General features: G+C 45.3%; 1 protein-coding gene across 7 annotated transcripts in view; it reads left to right on the forward strand.

Annotated features, from left to right (window-relative positions):
• The first annotated feature begins 9,373 nt into the window (after positions 1-9,373).
• DPF3 (double PHD fingers 3) overlaps positions 9,374-12,572 on the forward strand; it is a 155,253-nt gene continuing 152,054 nt past the window's right edge. For 4 of the 7 annotated variants that reach the window (XR_008840702.1, XM_056493872.1, XM_056493873.1 and 1 more), the window contains exon 1: positions 9,374-9,489. Coding sequence is in view for 5 of the 7 variants with exons in the window: in XM_056493872.1 (XP_056349847.1) it covers positions 9,374-9,489 (116 nt within the window). In the remaining 2 variants the exon portion in view is untranslated. The remainder of the gene's footprint in view (positions 9,490-12,572) is intronic. The other 3 variants (XR_008840703.1, XM_056493871.1, XM_056493870.1) reach the window with 2 other exon arrangements.

Here is a 12,572-nt window from a genome sequence, read left to right on the forward strand (position 1 = left end):
TTCTTCCTGGTGCAGGCAACTTTGGCAGAACCAAGCCTTTAGGTTAGAATTGCATGTTAAAAATGGGAACAGAACCTGACTTGCAGTGATTTTTCTGTTTGTTTTTAACATCTGTAGCCCAAGCGTTCAGCCTTAAGGAGACTAAGCCTAGGCCCCCGAATCAAACAACTCCCAGAGTTACCTAATAGGAAGCAGTAGACACAGGGACCCATATGGAATTTAAGCTATGTGAGTTGAGGCTTACACAGCCATATTGCAGCACTCTAAAATACTCCAATCTGCTTTTCCAAGGTGTCCTATTGTTATGGGCTCTTAGACTTAGTGACTTGGCATTAGTCATACAGTCCTCTGAATCTAGATCATTTCTTTGTAATATCCAAGTCTCAGCAGCCATTGCTTCCTAAGTTATTTTCCAGTCCTGTGTGACTTTTCTTCCCAGGCTTGTTTCCACAAGGTATTAGTATTGCTCACCTCTAGCAAATGAATGGTATCAATGATTATGTGTACGCAAATGTCTTAGTGTTTTGCTGAACTAGGGTCTACTTTTCTGGATATGATTTTTGAAAATGGTACAGGGCTTCCACAAGCCTTTGAGCAGATGTTTTAGGATGTTTTTTGTAAGAATTTGACTAGAAGCAGAGCTTTGCTAGTGGATTAGAGTATATATTGGGGTGGGGGCAGGAGAATTAAACTTGCAGCAACTTTGAAAAGAATGCCTATAGTTCTAGAATTCTGGGTGCTATGCTAACAAGTAAGCTAAACTTGGATCTCCTCAGCACTCCAGTTTGGAATAGCTCCCAGCTTTGGAATATAACATGCTTGCATTTGTATCTGGAATACAATTGGGATTCTCATGTTCAATAATCAGAAGGAGGTAGTGTGAGTGAGGGAAACAGCTGCATATCTCTGGCACTAGACTTTGCATACTGACCCTTGTTGTGTAACCTCCATGCTCCAGAAGTTTGAATTCATTTCAGGAGGTTGGCATGTATTTAGCTGGGAAAAGTGTGAGCTAGTGAATTATTCCAAGTATATAAATAGAGTAAGGAAACCATTGCTTGTCTGATTATGAGAGTGATCTTAATCAATAAGCACCTCTCTCCCATAACAAATGCAAGTACAAATCAAGACTGTTTGTGCGATCCTTTCCTTTCTCCCAAAGTGGATTTGGCCAATGCCTCTGTCTAGAAGAATGATGAGAGTGGATGGTTATGATTGCTAGGAGAAATTGTTACTGTGTGGGGAGATAAAAGATTTTAATAAAAAGAACTTGGAGGAGAACTAGCCAATGGCTTGGAAACAATAAGCAGCTGTTGCAGCACCAAAGGGGTATGGAAAAGATCGCAGGTCAGTTATGCTTGCTATACCATTTCTGAAGTGTCAGAACCTGGGTAATCAATCATAAGGCTTTATTTCGTGGCCATTGGTTGCACAGCGTTCCTGAGGGCTGGGTTCCCACCGCTTGCATTTTGTAGCGAGATGCTGATGCTTGCAGGAGCCAAGCAGGGAGAATCCTTCCTAAGATAATAGTTTGGTAAGCTATTCTACTTCCTGCAAGTGTTTTTAGTCTATCAGATTTGTTCCAGTGCTTTTAAATAGTATTTCATAAGGACTTTAGCCATAGACACCAGATGAGAGGAAACATTCTGCTATGTGTGAGATCAGCAACTCTTTGGGTTTTGCAAGTGAGAGCAGAATTCAACATATCTTAGTAGGTGACTGATCTTACACACAGCTCTACAGAGTTTTGCCTAGTTTTAAAACTGTAGTGCTTGATCATCCCTGAGCATGACAGGTGCCAAAATATTCTAAGTGCTGTAAGGTTTCATTTCACAGGTTTCTTTGGGGTTTTTTCCTGGTGCAGAAGATACTTGTGCTGTCTTTTCTCAAATGTACAGGCTGGAATGCTCCTAGCTATCTGCTGACCTTTAAAACAAACAAGGAAAGCCCCATCACAAGCAGACATTGGAAGGAATAGCAAAGGAGGGAACTTGGATTTTCTGCATGTGGCACAGTTTGCCTGATGGAGTCTTATGTGATGATGTGGTGTATTCCACTCTCAGCTCTTGGGTGGGAATCCTTTTTTTGTCCTGTCAGCCTGGGATCTGAAGATGGTTTAAATATGTATGTGTGTATGTACTTGTAGCACTGTGAGGGAAAGGGTGTGTGGTTAGTGGGCATACTGTTTAGGAAGTTGGAGCCTCTATAGCCTATTTAGGCTCACTGGAAACTGGCCCATATCAAAAACATATGTGAAATATGAGAATTTGTCCCTGTGTCTATATATATGCCTGGTAAATCCTGCACTAGGAGTCTTTCTTGGAATGGCACAAGGATTCCACAGGATAGTCTTAGAAATAGTCTAACAAGCATCATCAGCGGGAGCAAAAATCTAGGCCTTGCATCAAGCATTATCCCATCAGCCTTTTACATTGCTTGGGATTTCATAATAAACTTTGACAAATTCTTAGGTGCTTTCTGCTGAGGCAGCACAGAGTCCCAGTGTCAGCAAAGGCCTGTCAACTCTAGCAAAGGCCTGAGCAAGTAGAAGATTTGACACAAGGGCTTAGATGTGCAAGGACAGTGGCTAGGACAAGAGTTGTGTGGCAGAGCTTCCTGTTGGAGATGTGGCTACTGCATTTGAAGGGAGTGCCCTGACTGTCCTGATCCACCTTTGCTTAAAAAAACAAGAGGCAAACAAAAAAGCCCAACAAATAACACAATTCCCTGTGGCAATGCTGGCTTTATGTAAAGGGCATTACCAATGTGGTTATCTCTGTTAAAAGGCATCAGCAAAATTATTCTGAATTCTGACCTGAGGTCCTGTTTGGTTTGGGGAAGTTTATATCAGATTATTTCTGCAGGCTCCAGTTGGGGAGGTGGGAGCAAATGAACCAGGGCTGGCTTCATTGAGACATTGACTGCAGTAACTGACTCTGACGGGTTCCCAGGATCATTTTATGTTATACTAGTACTGCATTTGTTCGCTGAAATTTGCAGTCATCTACTTTTAAAGTTGACCTAAACTGGTATTTTAGGCAGGTCAATCAACAACTTTCTGTTGTTTCTTCCCTCTACTAAGATAAAGTTGGATGGGAAATGAAACAACAATTTTGTGACAGTTTTGAAGCTGTTTCTGTTTAGCAGGATTTAAGACATAGATAAAATTGTCTTATTACCCCCTTAGTACCATTTTCCTCTGGTTTTTGGCCAATCGATGCAATAAAATGAAGTAGTGCCTTCTTATCCCCTCGCCAATTCTAAACTGCTGTTTATGTGGATGTTTTTCTTTCTAGTGCAACCACCCTATCAGATTTTATTTTTCTTACTTGAAATTTTTGCAAAGTGGAAAATATTTTAAGTTACAGATTATTTTGAAAATAATGGAACAAAGCACAAGGGAAGGAAAAAAAATGCAATACTATAATTCTTCTGTATTTATATGAAAGAGGGGATGAAACCATTGAAGGTGTTATTAAAATTATTTTTAAACCCCTTGAAATTAAAAGCATTTCACAAATAGTATTGAACAACAACAACAAAAAAAGCAGTTGAGATTTTTATGCTGAATCTAATCTTCCATGTAGTTAAAAAGGTTTAGTTGTTAGCTGTATAACTTCTGCACATGCTACAAAACCAGCCTACTTATGATCGTGTTTATTCCAAAGACCAAAATTCACTCTGTAAACAAGAAAGCTTGAATACTGAAAGAAAGCAATTGCAGTCATTACATTTGAACTGTGTCTGGACAGCTCACTTCTGTCTACTCTATTAAAAAATTGCCATAGTGGAGTAAGCAGGTAGGCACAGCAAAATACTCATTCCATTTGGTTGGTGTATCAGTAAGGAAGGAAAGGTGCAGCAGCTCAAATTAACAGCAGATTCAAAGTTAGCACTTTCTTTGGATCAGTGTGGCAGTTTGTTTTCATCAGCTGTTAATTTTCTTAGTAGGCTGCTATTCATTATGCTCAATACAAATGTTAAACCTGTCTTAGAATCATAATTATATGGTGTGCTCTGGGCTTGATTTATTAGATTGATTAGCAAGGTATAGCATTCTGTTTTCTCATCATGGGCAACAGGAAGTCATGTTGTACCACCTTTGAGACCACATTTGAAGTTTTTGTTTAAAGGTGGTTAAAGCTGTAGGTAGACAGTATCCCTGGACTCTGTTCAGAGTCGCAATGAGAACTTTTTTAGGAGGATCAGATAATCTACTGATTGTTCCCTAAACTATGCCACATGCTCTCTCCAAGGTTTAAGTCACCTTCAAAACTCACTTTGATCTTTGCTCTAGGAATAAGAGGATGGAGACAGCATTATTTCAGATGAATCAAGGTACCACGCTGTATGGATGCAATGTAAAAACATATTTTCCTACCTTTAATGCAGCAAAGAGTGAAAAGGACTCCCAAAGGGTTCACCTTTTCTTTATTTTTTTAGTTTTTAACCTGTGTCTCTGTTGAAATTTCCTAATAAACTTTGACATGTTGTTCTTAGGTGCTTTCTATCATACTGTTTTTTCCTATCTAAATTTTACCAATGACTCCCCTCAATGAGAGGGCAACCGTAGTTACTGAATGTGTGCTCTTTGGAGGATGTGTCTGTTTTGTTAGCTTCCTTTTCTACTATTACTGTGGTTTTGCAGTGGCTAGCAGAAAGACTTGTACTCTCCTTTTGAAGCAACTTGTTTGTAATATTATTTTCTATTGTTGGGGAAATTTAAAAACAATGCATGGCAAAGAATCATCTGTCAGTCACACTAAATATATTTTCAGCAGTTTGTTTGACTGGGGAGAGACTTGAGCCAGATCCTGGGAACTTTACACAACTTTTGTGTCTCCAAGTTTTTGAAAGCTTCAGATTGAGACCTCCATGTACTCCTTACTAGTAGAGACTCCTCTTTAGTGGTAAAATGTATCTTTTTTATTGGAACATCCCATTAAAACATAAAGAGCGTTAGTCCAGACATCAGCATACAAGTATTCAGGTGTACTTGATAGAAAATGGAATAGTGCATACAATAAAGAAAACTGGATAAGGGAATCAGACCTGAAATCAAGATAGAATAAAGACATCCAAGAATTGTGGCTATAGTTGTAGATGGGAAATTTTGCTTAAAAAAAAAAATCTAAAAATTTGAGGTCCCTTTCATGGATACAATTCCCAAAGTTGTGAAGAATGGATTGTTGGTGCCAATTTTTACACTGTGTAGCTCCATAGTTATCTTTGTTATGCTGACTACGTGAATTTTTTTGGTGATGTGTCTGTAGAAGGCTGGTGTTGAGTCTGTAACACTGACACTCTGATATCTTTTTCTCCTCTTTCAGCTAAGCAACTATTGGTAAAGATCAAAGAAAGGGAGGAGGAGGGCTGACAAGACACAGTGTATGAGAGATGCCTGCACAGCTTTAATAAATAAAAAGGGGTTAAGGCTTCAAATCTCTTGCAGGATATCTGTGCATGTGGGGCCCTGTTTTGCTGTAACAAGCTACATTACAGAGCACTGTTTTATTTAGACCTATATGAATCTGATACTTTGAATATTAATATATATGAATAAAAGAAAATTGTAAATCCCTGGAAATAACTGAGAATATTAAACAAAACAGTTGTTAATCTACAAGAAGCCACTTCTTTTTCAGCTGTTTTTTTATGTTTTCCTCCACAGCAAAATTAGATTTGTGGCTTTTAATGTTGGTGTCTAGTTTGTTTCACTTTCCAATTCACAAGAGTTGAGGAATGTATAATAACCTAACTTTCCCTCCCTTCAGGAAACAGCAACTCTATGTTAACAAGCTGAAAAGGAAAGCAGAAGATAATAAATAAAAGGTAAAAATTATTTCACAGTTTGAAATATTGCCAGCTAAAATAAAGCATTTCAGGGTATACAGGAATATTGCTGAGACCTCACAAAAAGTATCAATGTGCTTGTGTTATGTAAATAGTAAAAATGTCTGAAACAGAGGTGGACCAGGAGAGCAGAGTTATGATCCATGAGACATGACACTTCCCAGTATGCTGAGAAGATATGATACTGTTTCTCTGCTTGGGTAGCGACAAGCTGCAGTTCTGTATGAGGGGCTGGAGGTGGGGTGGTGGACTCTCTTCTAAGGCCCTGCTCACTCTGGCCCTATAGATGCAGCATGCTTAGGCCTTGTGTTATTGCTGTAGATGTTACTGCAACAGATTTATGTCAAAACTAACCTTCCTTTTTCATAATTTTGTGTTGGCTATCCAAGCATTTGGCAGGCTTTTGATAAGTATATGTCCACCTAGCGGGTTTTTTTATGCCATATATTTTTAAATTATTTATATTTTCTTGCAGCCTCCTTGCTATGTTTCAGGTGAGTGTGAATAAAATGAGCAGTAAGTACAAATGTAAAATCCTGGAGTTGTGATTTAGTATATGTGTATCTGAGTGTGTTTCAGCTTTGTTGGTCCTTCAGGACGTAAAACAACAATAACATTACTGATTAGTGAATTACAGTTCACTAAAATCAAAAGAAAAATTAATTTAAAATTTAGGTCATAAATACCAATCATGGACTGGTGTATAGATGAAAATGGAGCTAATTATGGTGTGTCGTGAAATTTCTATTGATATAGGTTTGTGGTGTTCCCCCTGCTTGCAAATAGTGAACATGTAAACAAGTTGTGTAGTTCATTACAAGCAAAATTCCAGTTAGCGCTGTGTGTCTTTTCTTTCTGCTAAAGTGGCAATCTAACTGTTGTGGGATTCTACATGAAAAATACTGTGGGCAAATTATATGGACACGTGAGCAAAGCCTGATGTCTTTGTTACTGTGGTTGAGACTTCCCACTGCTCTGATAGGGCTGCTCTGTCCTTGGGAGTCCTGGAGATTCCTCTGAGCAAGGCAGTGCTGTTGACTGGTTCTCCTAGCCAGGAATGTGGGGTCTGCCTGGGAAAAGGGCTATCAACAATCCAAGGTCATCTGTGCCTGTTCTCACTGTTTGTTGCTTTTGCTGGTAGCTGATAAAGGCCAACGTCTGAATAACAGGAGCAGCCAGGGAAGCATATGTGGTTTCATCCCATTTTTGCAATACGTTCCCTGCCAAGCTGCACCAAGAGCTCTTTGCCTGCAGAGCAAGAATGGGCCTATATATCCAACAAAACAGGACCAGAGGGACTCATTAAACTCCTAAAAATGACCTCAAACAGGGTTTCTTAATTATCTGAAAATGTCACCAGTTTGCATTAGGAAATCTCAGAGCTTTCTAGAGCTTGGCTGGATTTTGGTACCTTCTCTCAGTAACAAATATCTGTCTCCTGTTCTGTAGTGTGATACAGTCCTAGGCTATTTTTTTCTTATATGCAGAACAAAATCATTACTATCCCACAAGCAAATATTGCCCATCCTACAGTAAGTACTCAAGTGTTTGCCATTAAGCAAATATCATGACAACAAGAAAAGTTGAACAGAAATCCTCATAGTAGTGGGATGGGGTGTAGGTTGCTAGTCTGTGGCTGCCAATTCAGGTGCATGCTGTGCCGTTTGTTTCTTTGCAGCACACACATCAACTGTGCGCTCATGACAAGTCGGCAGTTTGTGGTTAGCTTTTCCTGTGAGCAGTGAGAGTACTGAGCAGGAGGGTCTGAAGTTGCATTCAATGTCACCTGGACCACTACGATATTAAATAATATAATGTAATATGATAATGGAAATGTTCTTAAAGATTACTTCCCAGAACTGTTTTGGGATAGATCTCAGCATCTTGGCAACTCTCCAGCTGACAGAAAGCTTATTTCTCCTAAGCAGTGCCTGTAACCAAATGGCTTAGATTGCTTAGATGGAAGAGATGCTTCCCTCCAGGGATATATGCCTGGCACAGTACCTAAGTTGACCTAGTAGGTGGAATAGGCAATATTTCGGAAAGAGGGACCCTAGACGGATCTTTAACTTGTTGCAAACTTCTGATGAATCCTTAACGAATGGGAAACCACTGCATTACACTTGTGTACCTGTCCTCACTGTGAGTGACAATGATCCTCTCTGTTCTCCATTTGTCTTCCTTTTCTCTTTTGACTCAGTATTGGAATGTTTTATTTTGTAAAATAGTTGAGCAAGAGAGATTTTGGTTGTCTTTACTTTTTCAAGTTCAGCCCAGGAAGATTGCTATTTCTACTTCTATTAATATCTCACAAACATCACTACTTCCATTCTTTTATTCATTAAGTTGTGAATGAAATTGTTTTTCTAGTTTCCCCAATTTACTGCTTTGACAGTGTGTTTTAATACTTCTGTTGAGTTTCTTCTGGATGTGTAGATGCAAAGAAGGGGATGCAGGATTTTGATCGCGCTTATGTTTTTCGGAGGGGTAGAGGATGCCTGAAGGGAAACGAAACGTTTGAGAGTGGGAGAAAAGTATGAGATGACAAAGCTGACGTTACTATCAAACAAGGAGAAAACTTTTTTCTGATTCTGCTCCTGTTGGCACTTAATTTACACTGGAGCAATTTCGTGAACTTCAGTGAGTTTACTTCTGAGAGCGAGATCAGGATCTGAGAGTGAGATCAGGACTGACACCTCTTAAATCACTTGGGTCATGCTCCATAATTCATTCGCAAGCTCCTTTAATTAGTTGTAGGTAAACCCAGGCTTCCTGGAGTTCGCTGCCTCCCCAGGAATGGGCTCTGCCTGCTCCGGGGTTCAGCCTGTGGCTCCTGTCTCATCGCAGGGCTGCATGTCCGGTGAAACGCGGGTCAGGGCTCTTCCCCCCACGGCTCCCTGAGCAGGGCGGAGACGGGGGCCCGGCTCCCGGCGCGCCAGAAGTTGCTGTGTGGGAGAGAGGAGCGGGGCAGCGCAGGGCCGGCCGGGCGGTCCGGTCGCCGCGTGTTATGTAAGGGCGCAGGGGCTGCGGGCCGGGATGACTGACAGAGAGAGGGAAATTCCTGGGGGAGGGGGGAGCGGGAGCGGCGCTGCCCTGAAGCCGCTGCCAAAACCGACCCTGGCGGAGAGCGCGGCTGTGCAGAAAGGGAAACAGCGCGGCAGGAACGCTGCCGGGCAGCGTGCGGAGCGAGCGGGCGGCGCGGGCTTGTTCGCCCGGCGGGGCACGCCGCCTGGGAAACAGGGGGGTAGAGGCGGCGGTGCGAGGGGACGAGGAGCGAGCCCGGCTTCCCCCCTCCCGGCGCGGCGCGTTCTAGCCGGGGCTGGAGCGCGGCGGGGAAGTGCCGCCCCGGAGCCAGGGGTGTCCCCCGGCGCGGCTCGGCCCCGGCGGCGGCGCTGCCCCTTTAAGACCTGCTCGCCGCCAGTTCCAGGGAGAGGGAGTGACCTCTGGGCTTTGACAGCTCCCCTAATAACTAGCAGCGCCCCGGCCCCGCCCCCGCCGCGCCATTGGCCGGCGGGCCGGTATGCCGCGCTGCCATTGGCTGGCCGCTTCCCCTGAGCGAACCTTTAGAACTCCGAGACACAATATTCTGTTACATTGTAGCAAAATGGCGACTGTCATTCACAACCCCCTGAAAGCGTAAGTAGGAATCAAAAATGTACATATTCCGCGTGGTTTAAATATGAAAAAAGGCGCCTTTCCGGCGCCGGCTGCCAGCCGGAGCCGGGTGCCGGCAGCCTCCCGGCGGGTCCCTCCTCCCGCCCTCCTTTCTGCCCCAACGACTCGCTCGTTTTTTGTGCAACACATCCCCGCGGCTCGCACCGAAATTAACGAGGAAAAATTTGTTGGGTTAATTGGCGGCCGAGCGGGGGGCGGCGGGTCGGGGGCGGCGGCGGGGAACCTGCCGGGGCTCAGCGCGGGGTCGGCGGCGGCTGCGTCCCGCGGGGGTGCGCGCACTTGACATCGTCCTGCCCCCGCTGCCCCGGCGGGCTGGCCCCGCCACCGCGCCCGGCGGGGCAGCACCGGCCCGCGGGGGCGCTCGGGGCGCGCTGCCTCCGCGCTCCCGCCGCGGCTCGGAGTTGCCTCCGCGGATCTTTGGGGAGTTGCGATGTCTTGACGAAGCAACCCCCCTCGCTTCTCGGCTGGGCGGTCGGAAAGCGGGGCACTGGGGTTCTGCCGGTGCGCCTCGGCGCTCGTTCAGGAGAGGGAGCGAAAAGGAGAGGCAGGGAAGCAGACTTGGGTGAAATGAATGACTCGGGACTGCCGGTCGCTGATTTTGGGCAGGAAGTCCGGAGATCTGTTTTGCATATGACAGGCTTTCGCTTTTCAAAGTGGCGAAGAGAGTTGATTGTGTTTCCATCTTGAGAGCGGGCACAAGCCGCCGGGGGCTGCGCGGACGGGGTCTGACCCCAGCTTGAGAGAGGGAGGGGACAGGTACTTCTGCTGTGGAGGTATTCCGGGGTTCCCTGTCTGGAAATAAGGCTGATTTCTGAGGGACACCGCGGGAGCCTGTTGTCGTCTTCTGGATCGCGTCCTTTATTTTCCTTGTGGTCTGCAGCGCACGCCGCTAATCCCCGAAGGCATTAGGGAGAGTGGGATTTGGCACCGTATGTGGGGAGCGGAGCTGTCTTAACCTTTTTCAAACGACTTCCCTGCTAACGGGGGCAGCGCTCTTGCTAGTAAAGCAGGGAAGCAGAGTACCTGGCGGTGACGCTTCGCTTGCACTTTCTGGCTGCGCTGAGTGGGTGTTTTTATACCTTTGAGTTTAGTGAGATGAAATTAGGGCTGTGAGGTTTTGGTTTTTTTTTCTATTTTTTTCTCCTACTCGAGTCTCTCCGCCTGGAGTTAGAAAAACACTTGAAGATTTTTCCAGGGATTTCTGCCGCTGTCTTTCTGCGATCCAGAGGGAGAGGAAAGCCTCGAGCTGGGAAGGGGTGCTGACATGTTTATCAGCTCTCCTGTTCCGTCCTGGCAGGAAGACCTTTGCTTTCATTTACTCGCCCTCTCGGATATAAAAATCCGCGGGGAGAGGGGAGTGCAGTTGCAGGGTGTTAATCAAAGAAGTCCGGGTGTCCTCATGGGTGGGTGGCGGGGGACTGAACGCACTCTGAGAACAGCGCGTCAGAGGCGGTGTGCCCCCCCCACCTCGCCCCGTTCGACGGCTGGTTTGACGCCCGTGCTGGCGACAGCGATTTCTCGCTGTGCCCCTCCCGGCGGCCGGCTGCGTGCCCGGAGCCGCTGCGCACCTGGGCACGGAGCTCCGCTGCTGCGTGCGCCGCTGGCGGCTGCTGCCGGTAGCGGGGAAGCCCGGGCTCGGTGGCCCCTGGGGACGGCGGCTGGGAGGCGGGGAGCTCCAGGGAGCGGCCACGGGAGCACGGCTGGCGGCCCCGGCCCCCGCCCCGCCGGCGGACGGGACCTTGCCGCCTCTATCGCACTTCGCGGCACCGTGGGGCTCCCGGCAGGCGCGGCGGATCCTGCCGAAGGGCTGCTTATGCCGAAATGAATCGGGACCCAATCCCACTGCTGCTAAAGTCGGGGAGGACAGGATGAGGCCATTTATAATTAGCTCCCTTCTCCTCCCCTCGCCCCTGGGGGGTGTGAGAGGAGGAAACAATAGACATCAAGTGCTGGGTTCGCTTTTCTCTGTGTGCCTTTTAAAGTACTGAGGCTATGTGGAGGAAGCAGAATTGGTACTCGCTGTCTGACACCATCTGTAATTTTGTTGACAACTTGTTTAATAAAACATTTCATAATTTTCACTTATTCTTCAAAGTTGCTGATCGGGAACAATACACATGTAAATAAATTATGCATAGGATAAATTAGGACAAAAGCAGTAGGACACATAATAGGGGTGGGATGCAGTGCACAGTGTTTTATACTCATGTGTCCTTCCTGACAATGAATGGGAGCTGAATGGCATTTGCATTTCCTCTGTCTGCGTTTTGATTGTATCTCGGAACCCACAAACGCCCCCTACAGAAATCGGCCACACAAAGGTTTTGCTCCGAAATGGGGGACAATGTAGGGACTCAGAAATCCGGACTCAGGTATCAAGCAGCTCCGTGTGTGTGCGTTTAAGAGTGTCCAATATTCAGTTTGTCCCTGGCACTTGGACACACATATGGCCTTGTTCATGCTAGACTAGTCCCTCTGAATAATGTATTCTAGTACCTGAGCATCTGCGGGAATGCATTTCATAGAATAGCTCAGTGTGTGGAGTCCCTTATTAATGATTGGTTTCTCCCTACTCAACTTGCCTCTTTCTCTGTCCAGCACTCTCTTATCACTTTCTGGCTCTCTTTTGGTGTTTTTATCCCTTTGCTCTTCTCCCCTTCACTTCCTTTGGTGAACCAGTCAACCTGACATGACTGCCTGTTATCTCTGCTGTTTGTTAGCTTGTTGTTTACCAACATGGTGCTACAGACAAAAATATCTGAGATCTAAGTTTAACAGATCTGCAAGGTAAAGGTGGCAGATGTTTGGACAAGCACACACTTCTTTATCTGTGGAAATGACAGGATTCTGACAGCTTTGATGGGACAGAAGTGGATTCGAAGTGGTGAATTTGTTATTGTTGGTTTTTTCCCCTACTAGTTTGTGTATGTATCTCCATATTTTTTGTTTCCGCCTTCTTCTCCTTTGGATATTTTAATATGAGGACATTTGAGTGGTGCAGTAGAAGAAACAAATGCATTTAAAAAGTATTCTGAATTACTTCA

The sequence above is a fragment of the Oenanthe melanoleuca genome, chromosome 5 (assembly GCF_029582105.1).
Source record: "Oenanthe melanoleuca isolate GR-GAL-2019-014 chromosome 5, OMel1.0, whole genome shotgun sequence".
Classification (NCBI taxonomy): domain Eukaryota; kingdom Metazoa; phylum Chordata; class Aves; order Passeriformes; family Muscicapidae; genus Oenanthe; species Oenanthe melanoleuca.